The sequence below is a fragment of the Pelophylax lessonae genome (genome assembly GCF_965119305.1).
Source record: "Pelophylax lessonae genome assembly, chromosome: 9".
Lineage (NCBI taxonomy): Eukaryota > Metazoa > Chordata > Amphibia > Anura > Ranidae > Pelophylax > Pelophylax lessonae.
This window is the reverse complement of record NC_138776.1, coordinates 108,314,939-108,339,730: the sequence shown is the minus strand read 5'-3', so window position 1 is coordinate 108,339,730 and position 24,792 is coordinate 108,314,939. Positions and strand designations below refer to the sequence as shown.

The following is a 24,792-nucleotide window of genomic DNA, read 5'->3' as shown; positions in this document are numbered from 1 at the left end:
GGGTCATTGCAATGAATGGGATTTGTCTTGTTGGGCGTTTTGAGAGCTGATCAGTGAGCAGAAAAACGCTCCAAAAACGCCCAAAAACGCCTACATGTGAACGGAGCCTAAATGTTATAGCAAACAGCAATAGATTAGAAGGAATATAGATTAGGCATCATATATACCTCTCAGAGAGATCATAAAGTGTCTAAAGTATTTAAAGTGAAAGTACAGATACTGAAGAGAGAAATATATCCATCATTTTATGTAGAATGACAAGGTTGAACAGTTGAACCGCCATTTTGTTATACTTTATTCAACACATGTTTGTACATGGACTGTCTGCTGCAAAAGTGTCAGTGCTATAATACATAATATATATATATATATATATATATATATATATATATATATATATATATGAAGAAAAGTTGAAGTTAATAAAGAAGATATTTTAAGCGTTTGGTGTGCTCTTTAAACCTACTACTTTCCACAGAACGGTATTAAAGGAATTTATAAAGTAACAGACAGTCTGGTTAGACCAGGGCTTGACAAATTTGCCTGAAACCTAGGAGCCAGCTAAAAAAGTTAGGAGCCATTTTTTTTTTTTTAAACTAACAACCAAGCTTTATTTATTAAAACGGATACTAAATTTACACATAAATATGACTAGAACCCCACTCTCCTCTATAGTGCAATTGGATGGAAACAGACTGTCTCTTTCCATCCGATGCCATCTGATCTGATCCACGGGGTGGATAGAAAATAGAAACACCATCCGTCTGTTTTTGGCGGACAGGATCAGATGGCGGCAGATTACCTCTCCATAGAGGAGAATGAAGGGTCCGATCAGGTCTGCCTGAAAAACTGACAGGCGGACCTGATCAGACAGCCGTGTGAAAGGGGCCTTCGGCTGTGGCATGGCGATGAGGAAAAAAAAAAAAAAAAAAAAAAGATTTTTTTTAAATAATAATAATTGAAAAAAAAAAAAAGAAAAATAATTTTTTTTTTCATAATTAAAAAAATAAATAATAACCACACTCCCTATCCACTTACCTTTAAGCAAAAGGTAACTTGACAGGGAGATGAAGCCTGCAAAAACTTCCCTCTCATCTCCTCTTAGGAAGGAGATGGGAATGCATTAACAGGCAGTGGAAACAGTCATTACTCCCGGCCACCACAAGAGGGCGCCAGTTCCCCAGCCTCTCTCATCTCACAGAAGAAGGCCGAAAAGCCGGGGCCTCAATTTTCGGACGGCGCGGAAGTCCGTGTACTCGGGGAGGAGGTGGGGGCGCAAAAGGGACAGGACACCTCCTGCAGAGCACCCCAGGCGCCAGGTCGCTAATTCTAGTCGCAAATGCGACCTGGCGCCCGGGGTTTGTCGAGCCCTGGGTTAGACTGAAGTCAGTGTAATCAAGTTCTTCTAATGCCACAGCGCATAAGGCACTTCATAGTGCTGCGCCTGCTATATACCTGGCCATGCAGCCATACATTTTTGTTCAGCCTGCGAGCTGGACAAAAAGAAATCTACCAGATCTCTTTATTCACACTAAACAACGAGGATGGATGAACCTCCCATTGCTGTTATTGTATTCTGACAGCAGGAGCCACTGGCTGTCAGAATACCTAACATTGCCTGCATCTGACTAGATTCAGGCACTGTTCAGCCAACAGTTTTCATCCAACTTCTTTGATATTTTAATCGAAGGATGTCGTGCAGAGTGATGCCAGCAGAGCCACCGAGAACTCAAAATTGATCCAGTTTACAAGGAACCGGTCAAAGTTTGCTCTGTGTATCACCAGCCTAAAGTGGTAGAAAAGTCTTTTTTTTTTTTTTAAATAGCAAATATGTTATTTTTACCTCCTCTGTGCAGTGGTTTTGCACAGGGCAGGCTGGATCCTCCTCTTTTCTGGTCCCTTTTTGCTGCTCCTAGCCCCTCCCTCCCGTTGAGTTTCCCCACAGCAAGCAGATTGCTATGGGGGAACCCAAGCCAAGCTGCAGCTCCATGTGTCCATTCAGACACAGAGCTGCAGTTCAGCCCCGTCCCCTCCCTTGTGGCTAACTGACTTTGATTGATAGCCGTGGGAGCCAATGGCGCCGTGGCTGTGTCTCAGTCAATCAGGAGGGAGAGTCCCAGAAAGCCGAGGGACTCGTGTACATCCCTGGACAAAGATGGGGCTCAGGTAAGTATTAGGGGATGCTGGGGCAGCTGCTACACACAAATGGCTTTCTATCTTAATGCAAACAAGTTAAAATTAGAGTTTCACTTTCAGGACACATTCAATTAAGCAAGGACCCGACCCAATAAAAGTCCTTTAATGTTCGTAACTCTATCTGCCCGATATAAAGAAAGCCAATTGCGGTTTCCTATCTGTTTGCGGGTGCATTTAAATAGGACTAGCCATTGCCACTAACTTATGTAATGCTAACATACAAATAAATGGTCGAAGCATAAAATACATACTGGTAAAAATGTTCAAAAGAGGCACAGGGTTTTTTCCCCAGGAGAATCAAACCACGAGGTTGAAGTCATAGGTGATCAGAGCCTAACACTGACAATGTTAACTAAACACCATCTCACACTGTCTGCTGCTTTCAAAATGTCTTATACAATACATAACATCTGGCCCACCCATGCTGAGATTGTTGTACGAGACACGTAGATCAGCAATTCCTATAACTATAATCCTGTTTACTCATGCTAAAACAATATAACACACACATGTGTTGTGAAGCCATTAAATGAATATCAAATAAAGTACAACAACTCTAGTCAAAATTGTTTAGGCTTGGAAAGGCTATGAAAGGAGAACCCCTCCCACGCTCCATTCATTGGACTATAGGGACAGCAATAAACCCCCAACAGTGGGTCAAAGCCTTACCTGGTACACCTAAAAGTATTTTTTTTTTATAGCTGTGAGTCTGTGTTGGAGAGATTTTCCCTCCTTCCTGTCACAGTGACCACTGATCTAAAGATGTAAGGGAAAATCACCTTAATGGAGACACAGACAGCTTGCTAGAGGTTCTAACCCTTCCACACTTTCCATATTTGGCAGGCAATTAAAAAATCCTTATACTTCCTTCCCCCGGCAACAGGAACAGAAACAGGGTGTTGTGTTGAATAACTATGAAAATTCTTAAGCAGTTGTGTTTCCAGAGTTTAGCAAGTAATAAATGACAAAAACAAATCAACGTAAGCATCTTTGTTACTTAAGTAGGCATAAAAGAAAGAACAATAAAGATTTTATCTCACCAAGGCAGGCCACTGGACTTGCTTGACCTTTGATCCCTGAGCCTGGCTGGGGTCCTTCCTCTTCGCCCAGACCAGCTGGAACTCCACGAAAAAAGCAGTAAAATCTTCATATACTTTCACCCATTCTCGTTTATCCCACTCTAGGTCATCAAATTCCACATAGACCTAAAAAGGAATGAGAGTCCATGTTAAACATACAAAGGAATATTTAATGTGCACAAGTCCCAGTATATGCATATACCTTTTCACTACAGTCACACAACATGGGGGAAGTTTAATGGAGCAAGACGCTTTGTCATCAACTCACTGAGGCATAAGAGCTCAGAAGAATAGCAAGCATACAAGAAAACCTTTTTAGCCATAAACATGTAGCGATACTTAGGGGGGCTTACATGATAAACCAGTGCAAAGTGCAGTGCCAAACGTGGATAAACTGCAATGCCAACCAAGTACAGAAAACATTCAGCTATTCATTCATTAGAAATAAACTAAAAATATGTATTTGAAATGGCAAAGAATGTATACTTCTGTTTGACCACTAATCTGATCAGGGCCATTTATCACATTCTGCACTCTGCATACACACTGCAGTAAAAGTATTTTTGAGGCCCATTCCTTGCTGTGACTGCAAAGCCATAGAGGTCTGATTGGCTTAGAATGCTAACCCTACCTTTTTTACCAGTCTGAAATTTGCCTGGAGTTCTGGTTTAAGCTCAGCCTGTATTTGGTAATCAACCCCATACTTATCATACATATTTATATTTAGCTTATTTACCCCATGTCACAAAGGCATAACCATCAAAGTCAGTGATGAGGAAAAGAAAAAAGTAAAAAAAATACATTTGACAATAAAAAGATTAAAGTGAAGCAACAGCTTAAACGAGTAGTATGGGTTTACCCACTTTGTATTCGGGCCAGTTCTGGCACTTCACTACATGTAAAAATCTACTTTTTTGCTAGAAAATTACCCAAACATTATATATTTTTTATCAGAAACCCTAGAGAATAAAATGGCGATCTTTGCAATTGTTTGTGCCACGCGGTTTTTCATACAATTGTTTTGGAAAAAATACACTTAAATGAATTTAAAAAATAAATAAAAACACAATAGTTAACCCACTTTTTGGTATAATGTGAAAGATGAGGTTACGCTGAGTAAATAGATATCTAACATGTTACACTTTAAAACTGCGTCTGCCCGTGGAATGGCTGCAAACTACGGTGCCTAAAATTCTCCATAGGTGTCGCTTTAAATGCCAGGTTACCAGTTTAGAGTTACAAAGGAGGTCTCGTGTTAGGATTATTGCTCACACTCTAAGCTCGCGCCTATACCTCACATGTGGTGCAATCACCGTTTACATTTGCGTGAGGGAGTAACATATTTGCGTTCGCATTTGCGCAAAAGCACAAAGGGATAGGGGTGTTTAAATTTTTTTTTTTTTTTTTTGGATTAACTTCACAAAGGATGAGCAATATGCCTTGTGACAGCATGGACCATGACAAGTCCTCTTTATGGAGAGATCAGGGGTTTATTAGACCCCAAATCTTTCCCCTGGCCTCCAATGCAGGCGATCAGACACAGATTGGTCTGATCACCTGCTTTCCTAGCTGCAAGGTAAGCTAAAAGGCAGAACCGGAAGTGACGGCATACTCATCGCTTTCCGTTTCCTGGGTCAGAGAGACAGAGAGGAACAATGTCCGTTCCTCTCTCTGTCCTGTGCAGCCAATGCTGCCGCTCGCATTGCTCTCAGGCTCCGGGATCGGATGGTACAGCCCAGGAGAGGTGGCAGGAGGGGAGAGTGAGCCCCTTCGGTCAACCGCAGAAGTGATGGAGTGGCTATTTAGCCACTGAAATTACTTCTGCTACAAAGTGAATCGCCGGCTGCAATTTTTTTTTATACCAGGATGATGCCTATAGGTGCAGGCATCATCTTGGTATAACTACTGCAACCTGAGTATGTCCATGGATGTCCTACAGCAGCAGGTATTTAAAAAAAAAAAAAAAACTATACTAATTTAGGTGGATGCAGGATCCATCCAATGCTGCATCTGTCCCCTGCAGCCTCTAAGACTGAGAACTGAGCGATCAAAGACATCTGATCACTCCGTTCTCAGCCTTCAGTGAGCAGAGAGCCGGTGACTGTCAATAAGAGGCTCTCTGCTCTACCCCTTTAGCGCTCACTGGAGCCCTGGGCTATGGATGGGGTGGGAGCAGCTGGTTTGGTCTCCCAGCGGCTCATTGAGAGGCTGAGCCCGCTGCCCATCTAGGCGGATCTCAACTGTAAAATCGGGATCTTTCGGAGCCTGGACCCGCTGAGCGACATTAACAGCAGGCTCAGAATCAACTGCACTCCTGTGACCTACAGAAGTATGGCCAAAATAGCTTTGGCCCTACTTCTCATCTAAAAGGATAAGATCACCTTTTGTAACATGCTACGTTACACCCATATTTGCACCCATCTTACCCCCCGTTTTAGCAGCAAGAGGGGGATCTTCTCCCAGACACATTATTCATTCACAGTGTTCTGTGAATGAATGGACTACAATTACCAACAGCCTTTGCAGCTGTCGGCTTTTAGCTCTAAATCAACTACCACGGCGCTGTTGAGTCCTGAGTAGTTCATTGATTTTTCCCGTCAGTGTAAGGCTCCTTTCACACAGGCGGTGCGCCCGGAGTCTGTTTTGCTCAGTGGGGATCGATCTGCCTATCCCCGCTGAGCAGGCGGATGACCGCTCTGTCTCCGCTCTGTGTGCAGAGACGGAGCTGTCAGATCCCCGCTCTCCTCTATGGGAGATCGGATGAGAACGGACCGCCTGCCCGTTCTCATCCAATCCGATCCACCAGACTGATGGAAAATAGGGTTTCCATCTGTCCAGATTTCATGGACAGGATTGGATCGGATAGCAGTGGGTGTCAGCAGGGATGTCTCCGCTGACATCCATCGCTCCATAGGGCTGCATGGAGCATCTGATCCATTCCGCCTGTAAAACTGACAGCGGGATTGGATCGCAAAGCCTGTGTGAAAGGGGCCTAAAACTGCTTACACTGACAGTCTGCAGAAGACTTTCATGGCATCTGCTGATCGCTGGTGCAATGCTTTCCAGGCTCCTTAAAAAAAAAAAAAAAAAAAGGGGGGAAACCATTTTTCTACCTGCAAAAAAATGTGCATTTATTATTTTTTTTTTTTTTTTTAAAGGTGAACTTATCCTTTAAAACCCTAGAGAATGAGCCGTTAACTAAATAGCTGCCTCTTGTTTCTTCTTTGGTTCAGTCTCACTTTACTATACATGTATAATCAAGGATGTGGTCAAACATGATACAGCTCGGGCTGTGTTTAGCCATTACATAAAAGTACTAAGAAAGGCAAACTTTCACAATGCAATTCTATAGTGTCCCTATCAGTATAATATCATAGGTGTGCATAGCCTATTGCATTAGGGTGTGCACCCCAAAGCTCCAACACACACAGCAAATATTTAACCACTTGCCGACCAGCCACAGTATATACACTGCGGCAGGTCGGCTCTATTGCGTGTAACGACGTACTGTATGTCGTTTTGCGCAATAGCCAGCGGAGGCGTGCTCCCCAGAGAGGTAAAACGGCGGTCTGCCAATGTAAACAAGGCAGACCGCCGTTCTGGGATTAACACAGTGTCAAAAGTGTCAGTTAGGTGTCCGAGTCGTCCACCGCAATGTCGCATTCCTGCTAAAAATCCCTGATCAGCGCCATTACTAGCAAAAAATAAATCAATACAAATGCCATAAAAATATCCCATTGTTTGTAGACGCAAACCATTATACGCTTATTGGGATTTTTTTTTTTTACCTAAAATATGTAGCAGAATACATATTGGCCTAAACTGATGAAGAAATTAGATTTTTTATTGGATAGATTTTATAGCAGAAAGTAAAAAATTTATATATATTTTTTTTTTTTTCAAAATGGTCGCTCTTTTTTTGTTTCTAGCACAAAAGATAAAAACCGCAGATTTGATCAAATACCACCAAAAGAAAGCTCTATCCGTGGGGGGGGGGGGGGGGGGGCTTGGAAGGACATGAATTTCATTCGGGTACAGCATTGCACCAAAGTGCAATTGTCAAAATAATGCAGTGTCGTACTGAAAAAAATGGCCAGGTTAAGGAGGTAAAACCTTCAAATTCAAAAGTGGTTAACACAGTTTACTATGCTTCAGTTATGTATGAACACAGTGAGTATTCGATAACCATCACTCACTGTGTTCATTCACAAAGGGAAGGGGCCAGTAAATAACATAGGGGCTCAGGCAGCAGGGGGAATCTGCATTACATGGGGTGTTTAAGGGGTGCCCTGGCACACCCTGCGTGCATGCCTATGAGTAAAGTTAAATTACTTTATATGTAATCCACTGCGAGTACAAGGAAAGCATCTCCAAAATAATGCCAATTAAATGCTTGTCGTTTGAAGCAAATCTGAAGAATTCAGTCTCATGGTGGCCATTATTTATCCATGATAATTAATAACGCTTTAAGATAATTAACTCTTTCATAGGCTACCTACAGACATAACAGCTCTCAGAACTGGCTGAGATAAAAAAGCACCCATACTTTTAGCCAGCACTATTTATTTACTCCCCCTCTTCTCTCCATTGGCGTGGACATGAACACTGAGTCAAGAAGCACTTTCTTGTTCATGGACCTGCCATCCAGTCCTAGTTCCTGAAAGTGATGGGATCATGCATGTATCTCACTGCCCTTAAAGGGGGGCCCTTAGTCTCCAATACATTTCAGAGGTGCAACAGGTCTTAGGCTGGTTCCTCACACATGCAAATTGGATGCGGGTTTCCCCGCATCAAATTCGCATGAAACCACCAGGGCAGCCCCAGTCCACATTTGGAAAGGGTCCTGTGCGTCTTTGGCTCCAAATCAGGTGTAAATTCAGGCACAAATTTGGACCAGACCTGATTCGCACCTGAATCGGTGAACAGGGACATACCGGACCCCCTGTTGTGAGCCGCGGCATGTGTGAACACAACCTTAAAGATAGGATCACACAGGTTCAACCATTTGCATAACCTAGGTTGACTCCTAATTTTTATAAACTACACTGATAACACAGCTCTTTAAACAATGGTCAACCATTAGGCTGACCATAAATTATACAATTTTTCTTTAGCTGTACCAAAACCATATAATACGAGGTCAAACCTAAACAACACTTTCAATTTGAATGCAATCAGGCAGGCCCTTGAACTTCATAGTTGAAGGAAGAGCAAAAGGAAATTGAACAAGAAAATTGTATAATGTATGGCCATCTTTAGCCTTGTGGGAACAAAGAAACAGATGATTTCCCTTCAGATCTCATTATAAGAGACCTTCCGCAAATCTCAGTTTATGGGAAATTCTGCAACAACTGTGGTCAATCATGTTGCTTTCAAAGCCATTCTGTGTTCATTTCAATTAGTCCTCTTGCACAAAGAACATTTTCTTGTTTAGCACTAACAATAAGCAGAAACGCTGTCTGAATTGCGAAATCACACAACATTTATACCAACCTCAACAGATTGCCAAAAAGGGATGTTGAGCATTAGCAATGGGTTCCCTTCAGTATCATTTGTCTAGCAAGGAGACTGAACGCATTAGCAAGAGTCTGAAGCAGGCCAAATGTCCCTCTAGGCTCACAGACTGAAAATAGCTCCTCTAAATATAAGGGAAAGCCTTGGCAAACCTCAGCTGTGAAAGGCATCAGCATGGCTTCAATTCAAGAAAAAAAAAAAAAACACTTTTCTTTATGAACAAAGAGATACAGGAGCTTCCAATATGACATCTTAAAACAATAGGGTTTTTCTCTACATAAATAGAAAAACAAAATACAAAAAAATAACTTAATGTTGAAAGATCCTGTAAGTAGCTCAGGCATACACAGGGCAGGATCACGATCATCACTTGAGAAAAGGTAAAAACGAAACGGAAAATTTTCTGCAAAGCTTTTTTAACTGATTCTCCTTTACCCAGGGAAATTACTGACTTTTATAGTGTCCACTATGGTTCCATGTCTCACTTTGTTGGAGAGCCTGAATTGACAGAATGTGGACACAATAACATCAAAAATAAATAAGTCGGCAAGGGGCCATTTTTTGTTTTTTTCTTGAATCCACCATCATGAACAAAGCTAGCCTAAGTGCTTGAAAAGACCTGGATCCTAAGGGACATTGTATTTGGCCACTTGGAGTAGTGAAGGGGATGCACTAACACTGCTGGAATCTGAGTGTGTGAAGTTAGAAGAATATTCTATCACACCTTTTAAACCTGCATCGATGGACCTTGCAGCACCTTTGTATTAGTGATAAAAAAAAAACTTAAATGTAAAAAAAAAACAAAAATACCAACAAACGTCTGTGCACATAATCTTTGGTTCAATTAAATTTTGAACATATATCAAACTCAAAAAAAGTGTGAATCAGCCTTCAATAGAAATAACTCAAATTGTACAAGGACCGCATAAAATAAATGCCATAGGGCGTACAGAAAACAGATGTGGGAGAAAAAAAAAAAAAAAAAAGAGAGACACAAACACCGCCACCCCCACCAGAGCCATCCTCCTCCCTCTACTTTCACTGGGATTGCAGAGACTGCATTCCTCTGACAATCACCTGTCACTGTCAGCTGGGATGACCTCAGTTCCACCACTGTGTGGGAAACAAACACAGCTTGGGTAGTGCTCAATCACACACGATTCTGTCAGGGACTGTCAAATGCTTAACTCCTTCCTACAGGTCATATAATTTGTTTAGTAAATCATACATACAAGGTAGCGTAAAGCATTGTACAAGTCATTTTCTGTCCTTTTCCATTGCCAACAGAGCAAAAAATGGATTTCCACCAAGGTGATCAGAACATATTTGTACAGACCTAGAAGAGGCCATAACAGAACCCAACTCCAAAACCGCTGCAAATAATTCTGAAAATACAGGTTTAGCTGATGAAGAGAATTTCTGCCAAGGTTAAACAGTGTACAGGATGCCACTCTACTATAGAGAAAAGAAAAACTGTAATGGTAGGGGGTTATTGCAGGCGAATTAAAAAAAGGTGAGAGGTTAAAGGATTTTATGTAAAAGTACAGTTGCCCTTTACTGCATTTGCTTTGTCGGTGATATTTTCCACATTCTCTTATAGGATGTTCTATATTCTTCTTCCTCTATTAGTACAGCCTATGAAACTTGACAGCCTTTAAGACCTGGACAGAAGGTTTGGCCATCCTGGCATTAGGCTGGTATGTGGAATAGTATCTATGGACTAGCATACATTTTTGTAGGCTCTTCAGCCCCGTATTAAAAAAAGGAGCAGCTTTCCCTGTATCTTAACCACAAACTAAATATAGAATTAGTACAGCGCTATCATCTCTTTCAAAATTGTGATCTGTAGGCGCTTTTCCACTACATGGTACGGATCAGTTTGGCTCGGTTTGGCGCTTTTCCACTACATGGTAAGGGTTAGAACGGTTCGGTGCGGTTTGGTACAGCGGTGCTTTTCCACTACATGGTACGGCCTTGGTACGGCTCACTTAAACAGTACCACCTCGGTTGGGGTTCCAAGCAGGCCGTACCGATACCATATCCCACAATCCTATGCATGCAGCATTGATTGTTTGTCACTACTAGCCACTGATTGGTCAGAGAATCGTTGTAATCCCACCCACTTAGTACTAAGTACTACAACAGTGGAAAAGCAAACCGAGCCCAGTTGAGCTTATACAGTTCTGAAAGGTGCCGACTCGTACCATGCAGTGGAAAAGCAAACTGAGCCGAGCTGGGCCAAGCCAGTACTTGCAGTGGAAAAGTGCCATATGTGCACAAAGTTTGCTACACCTGTGAAAGCATATGTGTAAACAATGTATCAGAAAATAGACTGGCATAAAAAAAAAAAAAAGTCCAAAAAACAATTACATTCTCCAATAACAATCGATCAGTCCCAAACAAAGGAAAAATCTTGCCACCTCTGTGTGTGATAATCAAAAGAACAGGTGCTCAAATAAATTCACCACCGGTATTCACTAGCACCTTTGACTTCTGTTTTACCAGGAAGTCAAAGAGCACTGTTCCCCTTTGGTGATAATCAAGCTCAGTGTGGATGGATGGATGTCCCTGGATCCATCAAGATCCCACTTTTTCTTTATTCAGGTGCTTGCATGATAATTGGCTATATAAGAACAAAAGCAAAGTATCTAGTGCTCTCTGTAAAAATAAATGTAAAATACCACACAATAAAATAAGCTCACTCACATTGAGCAGCACTATGAGCCATGCCAGCTGTGAATAGCATAAGATACAATCCTTCGGGAAGCAGTCGTCAGTATAGTAATGGACGTGAGAGAGGTTCTGGTGTCAACTACTACCTGCAGACAAGTATCGTCTTCAATAGACTTCTTCAGTGGGGTCTTTTTTGATGCCAGTCTATTTTTTGATAGACACATTGTATATATAAATATTTAATTTTGATTTCACTTGGGGTGTGTTGTGATTTAGTTACATTTTGACACAGTTAATACATGTTTATATGCTTTCACATGTGAGCAGGGCCCTCTAGTTCCTCCTGTTTTGAATTGTATTGTAACTGTATTGTCTTCCCTCACATTGTAAAGCGCTGCATAAACTGTTGGCGCTATATAAATCCTGTATAATAATAATAATGTGTAGCAAATTATGTGCACACAGATCACCTTTTTGAAAGAGATGATAGCGCTGTACGAATTCTATATTTATATTGTTGTGAGTGAGGTGAGAACACTTGATGAGTACTGGTAGCAATCAATTCACATATTTTCACTTAATTTTTTTTACATTTATTTAATTGCGCTGTTTTAAATAACTTTTGCTCAAACACAAACTAACCCCTATACCAGCCAGCCCTGATACCCAAGAAAAAACATTAACATTTCAGTTGGCTAAGAACATTTTCCCTATGAACACAGACAAATACTATGGGCTTTATGTACGATTTTGGTTTTTACTCCCAACTCAATCCTACTTCGGATTATTCATAATCCAGTTGGATAATATTAGGACCCGAAATAGATACATTATTCAATTGGCCATGACTGATTGCAGACTGTGGGTGTGTAGAGGGTCTGACAGAGGGTCACTGGCAGCGCAGTGATCCAAAGGGGACCAAAGGATGATAAAGCTATAAATTTGCTATTAAATAAAAATGCTCAGACTTTACAAAACTGCTCAATCAAAACTGTACTATTATTATTTGAAAACATCATTAATTAAGCCAAAGAAATAACACCCTTCTATATCAAGGTATATCCATATTTACTCACAGTAGAAGAGTAATAAGGTAACCGATAAAGGTCTAGACTCTAAAATAACTTGGAACGTATGCTATTCCACCTAGAAGAAGCCTTGGTGAAGTAGGTCTGTACCTTTTACATGAAAGGCATACTTATTTACCACAAGTCTAATTTTAGCACCATCTGTCAGTGTATCAACTAGCAGAACTGTGCCTGCCATTGAAGATACAGTAGGGGGTTTATTTTGGAAGTGACACTTGATCTACAAAAGACATGTTCCACAGCTTGCTCTCCTGTATCCATCTTACCCACTAGATTATTGGTCTATATATAACCAAAAGCCTAACAATGCACAAATAAACACACACAGATGATCAAACCAAGATACAGAAACTCAAAACAGGACACACATAAAAACAGATGTGTTCTTCTTTGCTGCCGATATTACAGCGGATAATCCCGCCTGTCACAGAACAAGGAAATTGAACAGAAGATATTATTTTGAGAAATCTATGCATTGCAAAGACTCCTATATTTCAAATGGCATGTATGCACCTTGAAAAAGCAAATATGAATGCCCTGATCTTTTCAAGCAATGCTCCCAACTCCTGCAATATTAGAAAAATCCCGACCCATTCCTACAACATAGTAACTGTTGGTTAAACGGTTATATGTCATTTCCAGAGGCCCAATTATAAAACAATGTCATGCTTTGAAAAACCTAAAGCAGGTTCTTCACTTGTTACTGGCTGCTGATGAATTGTAACAGCACAGAAATATTAATAAACCTATTAGAACTATACAGTATTTAACTATTAGCATTCTGAAGATTTTCAGCACCATACTACTCATGTTTTGAGTGTAAATAAGCCCTGAATAAACCGATACCGATTTCCTACTAGAGAAGCTAGGAATTCCTCTAGGGTCATAACCGCCTTTCACACAAACTCCATGACATACTTGGTTGGATCGCTGACCAGCTATCACATTTCCTTTTTTCAACCAGCTTAGTTGGTTTAAGCAATAAAAAAAAAGGGAAAAGAAAGAACTGCTGCCGTCAGCGAGCAATGCACAAACACTCGTGAATGTTGTGGTTTGTTTGTAAGCTTACCAGTTCCTTTTCTGGGAACACTGTGTTACAACATGTCCCAAAAGATGATGGGAGTATTACTCACTACTTCAAAAGGGCATTAAGAGTGTAGAGAAATTATAATAGTACATTTACTAGAGAAGAAAAGGGATTACAAAAGCATTCTTAATACGTCTGTTACCCTATAACATATAATTTTTTTATTTTGTAAATTATAAATCATAGGCTCTGTCATTTTCATGTTCTTCTTCCATCTGAAGTACCTGGTTGATCCTGTCATTTACCTTTTTTCCTTGTTCTAAACTGCCCACACAAAGCAGAGAAGCTAATCTGTGCTTGCATGGTCAGATTGCATTCTTTGGCTGTGCTTTCAGAGCTACAGGACACCGTGCAGACACACAGCATGCCAGCATTGGGTAGTTGGTTCAGCCACCATGCCCACTTGCCAATCACAGCCTGCTTCTTGCACAGCTCCCCCAAGTACAGCTTGCATCTTGCCACAGGCTGAACAATGGAATACAGGCAAACTGTGTGGATAACTTACTAAAACTAGAGACTGCAAAATCTGGTGCAGATGTGCATGGTAGCCAATCCGCTTCTAACTTTAGCTTGTTCAATTAAGCTTTGACAATTAAACCTGGAAGCTGATTGGTTTCTATGCAGATTTGCACTCCTGTTGCAGTGTCCTGTAACCTCATTCCCCACTATCAAGAAGAAGAGATCACATGACAGAACGTAACATGTCATGATCACATAACAGAACTTTTTAACCTTGTAAAAGGGGTAAGATTAATAATTTCTGAAGTAGTATCTTGAAGTGGAACTACTATAATGTGTCACATGAGCAATAGCTGTAAATCTACTGGGGCTGCTGACATCGCATCCAAGATGATAGTGCCCAGCAGCAGAGCTTTTTGAGAATTACACCAAGGAGGCTTTTATAGGAAGATTGTTGTTCAAATGGTGTGCCAACAAAGTCTCTTTAACCCTTTGGAGCATTACCCTTTTTCTGACATATGTTGCTTTCAAGTTAAAATCAGTATTTTCTGCTAAAAAAAATTCTTTCGAACCCCCAAATTTTATATGTGATACATTATATATATATATATATATATATATATATATATATATATATATATATATATATATATATATATATATATATATATATATTATTTTTTTACCAGAGACTCTAGAGAATACAATAGAAGATATTGCAATATTTTATGTCACGCGGTATTGGGAATAAATGGATTTTTGTAAGAACTTACCGTAAAATCCTTTTCTCTTAAGCTCATTGACAGACGTAGTCTTCTTGATTCTCAAGAGCTGGGTTATGTTGTCTCCGCAGGAGTAGGACTAGGCAGAATGACAAAACGTTCTGGCTCAACCTTAGGGGAAGTCCCTGAGGGTATATCCTCCCTCTCTCTGCTACAGGGAATCAGTTCTGTTTAAAGCAGTACAGAGAATTTAACCCAACCCAACTCAATGATAGAGGGGCGGGTACTACGTCTGTCAATGAGCTTAAGAGAAAAAGATTTTACGGTAAGTTCTTACAAAAATCCATTTTTCTCTATCGCTCATTGACAGACGTAGTCTTCTTGATTCTCAAGAGCTGGGACATCCAGAAGCAGTGCCACAAATGAGGGGTGGGATTGACAAAATCAAATCCAATCTAGAAGGCCCAACCGGTGCCAAACTAGAAGTTTTAAAGGCTCATTATAAACAAAGAATGAGACTAAAGAAAAATTTTCCAACGGAAAAAAACCCTCGAGGTAGACCACTGGTCTCCTCAAATTGCGGCCTGCAAAACCTTGCGGCCAAATGAGGCATCAGACGATGCCATTATATCAACTTTATAATGTTTAGAAAAGGTATGCACCGACGACCAGGTAGCCGCCTTGCACACCTGGACCACTGACGCCTGATGGCGAAAGGCCCAAGACGCACTAAGTGCCCGAGTGGAGTGCGCCTTAACAGGGAACGGGGGCTCCCGACCCTTAATAGAATAAGCCTGCACTACCGTCTGTCTGATCCATCTGGAAATGGTCGCGGCAGATGCAGGCAACCCCTTTTTGGGTCCATCTGGGATCACAAAAAGTGAATCCGTCTTGCGAAACGAGTCTGTCGTTTTCAAGTATACCCTGATCGCCCGGACCACATCCAAGGAGTGTAAAGCAAACTCCCGAGGATGACTGGGCTTAGGACACAGGGAAGGTAATACAATTTCTTCATTCAGATGAAATTCTGAAACCACTTTTGGTAGGAAGGATGGATTCGGACGAAGAACCACCTTATCTCTATGAACCACCAGATATGGTGAACGACAAGATAATGCGGCCAGTTCTGACACCCTGCGTGCAGAAGTAATAGCCACCAAGAAGGCCACCTTCTGGGACAACGTGGGTAGAGGAATCTCCCTAATATCTTCAAAGGGAGGTTTCTGAAGAACCGACAACACTAAATTAAGATCCCAGGGGGGTAACGGCGCGTGCACTGGCGGAGCCAGATGTCGCACCCCCTGGATGAAATTCCGCACCAAGGAATGAGTAGCCAAAGGCTTCTGAAAGAAGATGGCTAATGCTGAGACCTGACCCTTGATAGTACTCAAGGCCAGTTTCTGCTCAACCCCTTGTTGCAGAAAAGCCAATATTCGACTAATCGAATAAGACCGAGGACGGAACCCCAAAGGTTCACACCATGCAATGTAGGACTTCCATGTGCGATGATAAATCTTTCTGGAAGTCGCTTTCCTTGCTTCAACTAGAGTAGGAATAACTGAAGCTGACAAACCTTTGTCCTTCAGCACCTGGGTCTCAATAGCCAGGCCGTTAAAGCCAGCGATCGTAAAGCAGGATGGAAGATCGGTCCCTGAGACAGTAGATCCTCCCTGAGAGGAAGTCTCCACGGGACGTCCGCCACCAGTCTGACCATGTCGGCGTACTTGCGGTAAAAAGGTGCTTTTTCCACCGGTGAGATCCTTAATGATCTCATCTAAGTTGGCTCCAAATAGACGCTCTCCTGAAAAGGGGATATTAGCCAATGCTTTTTTGGAACCTTGGTCGGCTAACCAACCTTTTAGCCACAGTGTACGCCTGAGAACCACTGCTGAGACTGATGCTCGCGCCATTAATGGAGTGGCGTCTAACGCCGCATCACATACAAACTGTAACCCCTGTATCATTTGTTCCAACAAATCTGATACCGCCTGAGGGACTTCTTCTAAGTCCCGGCGTAACCACTTGGTCCATTCAGTTACAGCCTGCGAAACCAGACCAATAGCAATTATTGGTCTGAAAGCTGATCCAATCAAGGAAAACATGGTGCGAGACATAGCTTCTATCTTGCGATCCACTGGATCTTTAAAAGACGGAGCGTCTTCTAAAGGAATAACCGTGGCTTTATTCAATCTAGCAATAGGTGAATCCACCACAGGTGGTTCTGTCCATTTCTTAATAAGGGTTTCCTCAAACGGATAACGCCTGTCAATGCGTTTAGAAATATTAAAAGTGCGTTTTGGCAGACGCCATTCTTCTTCGATTGGATTGCCAAAACATTTGGGCAATGGAAAAACCTTCGCCACTTTGATGCGCTTTTTAGTCCCAAAAGGGATCTCAGTTTCAGCTATTTCTGATGGAATACCCTGTAACCTTAAAGTCTCTTGAACAGATATAATGAGTGCGTTTACCAACGCTTCCTCTCGGGCTATGGAGGATGCCGAAACATCCTCCTCACTGTCTGAAGAGACAGGACCCGAGACACCAATACCAGATGAAGTACCTGCAACTGTAGAAATAGGCTCAGAGTCTGAATCCGAGGTTTCAGATAATAAGGGGTTAGGCGGGGGTCGCTTTCTTGCGCCCTGTCCCTGACAAGCCACTTCCACCCGGGACACAAAAGTTTCCATAATAGCTGACAAAGATTCAATTGTCAATGGGGTGCTGGAGGATCCCGCAGACCCCTCGAGGGGATCCGGAGGAGATACATGAGTGGCAGTGTCCATGTTAATACAGGACACCTTTGCCAGCAAAACAAAAAAACTTTCTTTTTTTTTTTTTTTTTTTGTGTGTCTCCCCCTAGCGCAATAGCGCCCCTCAGAGTACCTGCTTCTCGATCCCAGAGAGAGAGAGAGGGACCCCCAAGGCTCACCAACCGATGCAGTGCAGTTTCCAACAAACTGCAGTCAGCGTCTGTCTTACACAGACTGGAAGGAGCTGTTTGCTTTTTCCCGGGCAGAAGGCGTGGCTCCGCCCCCTGTGTACGCCTTCCGGCGTTCCCAGCCCTCCACGAGGTAGCTGGGCTCACAAAACATGGCCGCCCCCATAGAAGAGACATAAGACTCCAAAAACATGGCGGCCGGCGTGACCTGAGGACATACATGCATTCGGTCTACGGCAAAATGGCGGCGGACCGCCGATATCTTCTTCCCAGCACATCCACCTGCACTCTGCTAAGAGGTGACATATGGATCTACAGAGATACACTGCACATAAGGTAGGATTATACCTCCTATGTCTGCTGTAATGTTACAGTCTGCTGGGTAGAGTGTTAGCTCTTGAACCAAGTCCACTTCCCACAAACACATGCTGTATTACAAGGGGGACTTGTAAGTATCAGATATATACTGACCATATATGGAGGGGCCCATAATATATACTGCCTCATAATGAGGAAAAAAGGGAACGTTTACTCACCATACCGAACCGACAGGCACCCTCTCTTCACAATACCCTCTCCACCGGGGTGGGGGTTTGTGGACGCCTCGACTCTCTGGTACCTGGCGTCCAAGCGAGACTTTTAACTCGCAAAGTCAGTCCCTTTACTGGGACTCCGTCGCGGCCGACCCAGCGCACTGGTCTGCACGCGCTCGTAGGCAGAAACCGGGGTGACCACTGGATCTCAACATCCAGCCCGTCGCCCGGCCCCGCATACTTACTTGAATATGTCGCGGCCGACCAAGCGCAATGCCATGGTCTGCGCGCGCTCGTAGGCCGGCTGGGGTGACCACAAGTGTCGCCCAGTCCGGCATTTTTGCTTGAAGATCTCACAGGAAAAAAACACTGGAGAAAACTACCTAAAAAATGTCTTTTTCTTAAAGAAAAAAAGTCTTGCCAGGACCAAAAGATCCCAGCAAGGAACTTAGGTCCTTACTCCTGACTAGACAGAAAAAAACTGATTCCCTGTAGCAGAGAGAGGGAGGATATACCCTCAGGGACTGCCCCTAAGGTGGAGCCAGAACGTTTTGTCATTCTGCCTAGTCCTACTCCTGCGGAGACAACATAACCCAGCTCTTGAGAATCAAGAAGACTACGTCTGTCAATGAGCGATAGAGAAAAATACACTTTCATGAATTAAAAAAACAAAACAGTAAAGTTAGCCCAATTTTTTTGTATAATGTGAGAGATGATGTTATACCAAGTAAATGGATACCCAACATGTCATGCTTTAAAATTGCGCACACTCGTGGAATGGCGACAAACTTTAAGCCTGGTACACACGGGCCAAATATCAGCAAGTAGCGCCCAGTTCAAAAGAAAGTCGCCGACATACGGCCTGTATGTACAGCAGCGTGTCCAACAGAAGCCGGCCAAATGTCCAGTTTCTGTCATACAGGCATGTCAGAAAAGCATCTGCCAATGACTGCAAGCGCTGACCTGTGTGTTCTGGCGGGAGGGGGGGGGGGTGCTGTCCCCCTGTCAGAACACAATAGATCAGCAGGAAGATGGCAGTAATAACATAGCATGGTAAGTACAGTGAGCTCCTCCTGAACCCCATTTTGAATGTTTTAAAATGAGTACACTGTACTGCCAACACCTTTTTCCCAAATGCCACTGCAAATGTAAAAATAAAAAACAAAAAGCCATAAAAATTAACAGGACTATAAAAAGGGGTATTAACCTGACAAACCAATTACTACAGCAAGTAAATCAGGAGATCAACCTTGCAGTTAAGCTAAATCAATTACTCTAACTAGCCCATAAACCTAACTTTATATTGCAGAACTAGAATGTAATCAATGAAAATACTAACCTATTAACAACCACTTATGTCAGAATGTGAACATTGCCCTTGTCATGCAGCTGAACATGTATATAACCAACCAATTAATGTTGGGTAGAGGCAATTGGAACTATAAGAATTCTGGGTATGCCAGGGTTGACAGAATGACTGTCATATGTGATCATCTGAGGACCACAGTAAAATTCTGAACCCCTCTGGATGCAACCAACCATATTCTTATATGATGGAAAAAATATAAACAAACATTTTCAGAAAAACCAAGATGTGACTTAAGCCCCGTACACACGCACCGATTGTTGGCCGACCGATCGGCTGTCTTTTGTCCAGTGTTGTTGTGTTGGTTGAAATGTGCTCTAGACTGCACACGAATTTTGTCGGCCAACAACAACCAACTGCAGAAGTAATGTCATGTTCTGGTCTACTTTTCGTGTGTTTTTTCTTCTCTGAGCATGCCCAGTCTTGCTCAACTGATTTTTGTCGGCCGAAATCTGTACTGACTGAGGAACAATCGGCCGTCCTGCTGATGGCCAACAAAAATTTTATAGCACGCACGCCAGATTTTGTTCGGCCAAAAAGTCAGTCGGTTGTCGGAATCATCATACTAACAAGCCGATAATCGGCCGATCGGGCGGCGGCCGAAAATTCACGGCCAACAATCGGTACGCGTGTACGGGGCTTTAGTGGTTAGTGCTTCTGCCTTGCAGCTTAGGTGTCATCGCTTTGAACTCCCAACCATGACACTACATGTTGGCATTCGCTCCCTGTGCTTGCATTGGTTTCCACTGAGTACTTCAGTTTCCTCCCACACAACAAAGACATACTGGCAGGTAAACTTGCTCCTGTCTAAACTGACCATAGTATGTGTATGTATGCATGTCAGGTAGGGACCTTAGATTGTAAGCTCCTTGGGGGCAGGCATTGATGTGAATGTACACCATATGTAAGGCACTGCGTAAATGGTCGGCACTTATATAAAAAATTAAAATACCATGCTGTCTAAATGATTGAACAAACAGTAATTCCCAGCACTGCCTTAGCTTGTCTGGTAAGAAGTTAAGAAAAATGATAAAAAATGGAAAATCCAGGATAGTGAAAAATAAAATACGATAAAAAGTAGAATAAGAAGTTATGCACAAACATGCATCTAAATATGAAACCATGTCCCTTACGTACTCTGGATAGGAAAATCAATGAGAAATCACTGTGAAGTGTCTGTGGTGTCCAATGGAAACAGGCAGCCTATTCAGGGGTCAGGGAACCAACACAAACAGAAAAGCGGCTAATTTCACGCCACGCGCTTCTTCAGGAGCTCCTGAATTACATGGACACAGATTACTTTTATCCGTATGGTTTTGCTACCTTTGGACTTTTTGATTATTGATGGACTGAATTTTACATATATTGTATCATACTTACCTAAAGCTGCAACCTTTATCATTTGTATTTTGGTTTTATGTTGACTCAAACCGTTTTACATTATTGGTCGATTGGCGCATTTCTCTCCTTTCCCTCTTCAGTCTAAATGATTGATCCTTCCTTCTGCTATCAAAGTCTCAGTCATGTACTGGCTCTCACATATCTAAAAATGAGAGTTTTGGTGTCCAAAAAGCTAAAGCCTGAACATACTGTATATTCGGGCAGTTTTTATTATCTGATTTCCTGGACATAATTCTCATTGTCCCATGCCAAGTATAAGCAGCAGCAGTAGAAGGAATTCCTGTTAGAAACAATGTGTGCTGACAACCATGACAAACTGATGGAAAAAAATTGTCTCCCCAGTACAAAAGACAAAAATGCCTTTGCTTTCTGGTAGGGAAGAGTTTTGCCCAGTAGTCATGGGGAAGTGGCCCATTCAATAATAAGTCTATGCATGACGAGAAGTGACTCCTTAAGCCTCATGCAGACAGGAAATTTTGCCAACTCTCCTAAACTCCTTTCCTCCTGGCAGCAGAGTTTAGGCAGAAAAAAAACGATTGATGCTCGAAAACTTTTGTAGCACATTTAGGCGCGTCAAGCACATGGATGGTAATACATATCATTGGGCAGAATAATAATTTATTTTGACCGCTGAAATGAAATAATGCTCAAGTGCTAAACGTATCTAGTGTTGAAGCGTATTTACATTTAGGTTGAGGTGAATTAAGCGTTTTTTTTATGACAAAACTGCTGCTCCTGGACACACTGGCTGTGTGGGTTTTTTTCTGCCTCTCTCCTGTATTACATCACCTCTTTTAAACTCCTTTATTCTAAAAGAAATGCACGAACATCTAGGCTTACATGCGTATAAAAAAAAAAAAAAAAAAAGTCAGGGGTTTTGAAGCCGGCAAAACACAGATCAAATTTCAGCTGGTTCAGTAAGGACCTGCAGAATTTCGATCCATGTATGGGCAGGCTGACTGTTCCCAACTCCACGTATCGATTGACTTGGGTACAACCAGCCTGTCAGATTTTTCAGCATGCACTTACTTACTGCCAGCCATTTTAGCAGCTAGCAATAATCATTATATTCTGCCGGCCAGGAAGGCTCCTGTGCTCCCCGCTGGCAGAATACAATAGCTCTGCAGAAGGTATTCCCCAATCAACATGGACTGTGTTGGTGGGGGAATCGAGCGATTTCAAACTCGACTCGTGGTGGAAGGAAAGAAAATCGCATCACCTGTGGGCTGCCTAACAGTGTATGACCAGCTTTAGTGAATGGGTCCTCTTAAAAAAAAAAAAAAATGTATAATTGACTTGATTTGTGGAATAGTTTACAACACGGTTTCAAAAAGTGTGGGAAATGTCCCATTGCCAATACACTTCCGCACTGTGTGTAGTACAAAGCATGAACTGTAATCTAACAGCATATTAAAAAAATAAATAAAAGATAGTTAAAATCAACTCAGATGTAGAAACCAACAGAACTCTAAAGCTATTTTTGTATTGGGTCCTGCCCACGAGTCCTGGAAAAACTTTGTCCCTTTCTTTTGTAATTAACAGCTAGCTTTTTATTTATTTTGGCAGAAAGTAGTAAGGTGCCTGTGTCAAAAAAAGATAAGAAAACCCAACAATTGGCAACCACAGCGACAGCTGCAGAATGTGCCAACAAGATTTTATACTGCTATGCTTTATTTTATTTTTTCTGATAATTCATGATTTTTAGTGTTTTGTTCTAATGCAGAATATGAAAATAAAAAGACAAACATAACTGGTTGCCATGGACAGTAAGAACAATCAGAATCAAATCAGAAGGTCTAGTGCATTCGGAGGAGTGAGGTTTTATGTGTGTGCAAAAAAAATAAAGGCATTTCCTTCATTTGTAAAAAGAAAATAATGTTGGCTAATAGCTGTTGCCAACCAATACCAATCTACTGCAATGGAGTTAATGCATGAACTTTACAATAAATGTGGAGCTTTTCTCCAGTTACACAAAAAAAAAATCAAAGTTGAAGGATATTGGCAATAGCCCCCCCCCCCCCCCTATTTTATGTCACGCTCAATAAGCTCATTCATATTTGGAATATAAAACCTAATTTGTTCCTATAGCCCAGGGGTCTCCAAAGTTTCTTAACAAAGGGCCAGATTACTGCCCTTCAGACAATCGGGGGGCCGGAGTGTGGCCAGCAGAAGTTGAAAATGTCCCAGTTTTCAGTGGGATTAAACAATGTCTCAGGCTTGGTGGTCAGAGGGAGTAAGACAATGACATGGCGTTTGTGGTCGCCCCATCATTGGTATCAGTGGGAAGAATAGTGCCCCATCATTGATATCAGTGGGAAGAATAGTGCCCCATCATTAGTATCAGTGGGAAGAATAGTGCCCCATCATTGATATCAGTGGGAAGAATAGTGCCCCATCATTGGTATCAGTGGGAAGAATAGTGCCCCATCATTGGTATCAGTGGGAAGAATAGTGCCCCATCATTGATATCAGTGGGAAGAATAGTGCCCCATCATTGATATCAGTGGGAAGAATAGTGCCCCATCATTGATATCAGTGGGAAGAATAGTGCCCCATCATTGGTATCAGTGGGAAGAATAGTGCCCCATCATTGATATCAGTGGGAAGAATAGTGCCCCATCATTGGCATTAGTGGGAGAAATAGAGCCCCATCATTGGTATCAGTGGAAGGAATAGTGCCCCATCATTGGTATCAGTGGGAAGAATAGTGCCCCATCATTGGTATCAGTGGAAAGAATAGTGCCCCATCATTGGTATCAGTGGGAAGAATAGCGCCCCATCATTGGTATCAGTGGGAAGAATAGCGCCCCATCATTGGTATCAGTGGGAAGAATAGCGCCCCATCATTGGTATCAGTGGGAAGAATAGCGCCCCATCATTGGTATCAGTGGGAAGAATAGCGCCCCATCATTGGTATCAGTGGGAAGAATAGCGCCCCATCATTGGTATCAGTGGGAAGAATAGTGCCCCATCATTGGTATCAGTGGGAAGAATAGTGCCCCATCATTGGCATTCGTGGGAGAAATAGAGCCCCATCATTGGTATCAGTGGAAGGAATAGTGCCCCATCATTGGTATCAGTGGGAAGAATAGTGCCCCATCATTAGTATCAGTGGGAAGAATACTGTCCCATCATTGGTATCAGTGGGAAGAATAGTGCCCCATCATTGGTATCAGTGGGAAGAATAGTGCCCCATAATTGGCATTAGTGGGAGAAATAGAGCCCCATCATTGGTATCAGTGGGAGGAATAGTGCCCCATTATTGGTATTCGTGGGAGTATTAGTGTCTAAATTATTGGTGTCAGTGGGAAAGGAATGGTGCCTCAACATTGGTGTCCATAGAAGGAATAGTGCCCCATGGGCTGGATACAGGCAAGCAAAGAGTTGAAGGATATTGGCAATAGCCCCCCTCTATTTTATGTCACGCTCAATAAGCTCATTCATATTTGGAATATAAAACCTAATTTGTTCCTATAGCCCAGGGGTCTCCAAAGTTTCTTAACAAAGGGCCAGATTACTGCCCTTCAGACAATCGGGGGGCCGGAGTGTGGCCAGCAGAAGTTGAAAATGTCCCAGTTTTCAGTGGGATTAAACAATGTCTCAGGCTTGGTGGTCAGAGGGAGTAAGACAATGATATGGCGTTTGTGGTAAGTAGTAGAAATAGTGCCTCATCATTGGTATCAGTGGGAGGAATAGTGCCTCATCATTGGTATCAGTGGGAAGAATAGAGCCCTAT

General features: G+C 42.2%; 1 protein-coding gene across 1 annotated transcript in view; it reads right to left on the bottom strand.

The window, feature by feature from the left end:
- The window catches only part of JMJD1C (jumonji domain containing 1C), a 490,497-nt gene that overhangs the window by 316,989 nt on the left and 148,716 nt on the right, over positions 1 to 24,792 (bottom strand). The window contains exon 2 of the mRNA XM_082267995.1: positions 3,237 to 3,401. Within this exon, the coding sequence (XP_082124121.1) occupies positions 3,237 to 3,401 (165 nt within the window). The remainder of the gene's footprint in view (positions 1 to 3,236; positions 3,402 to 24,792) is intronic.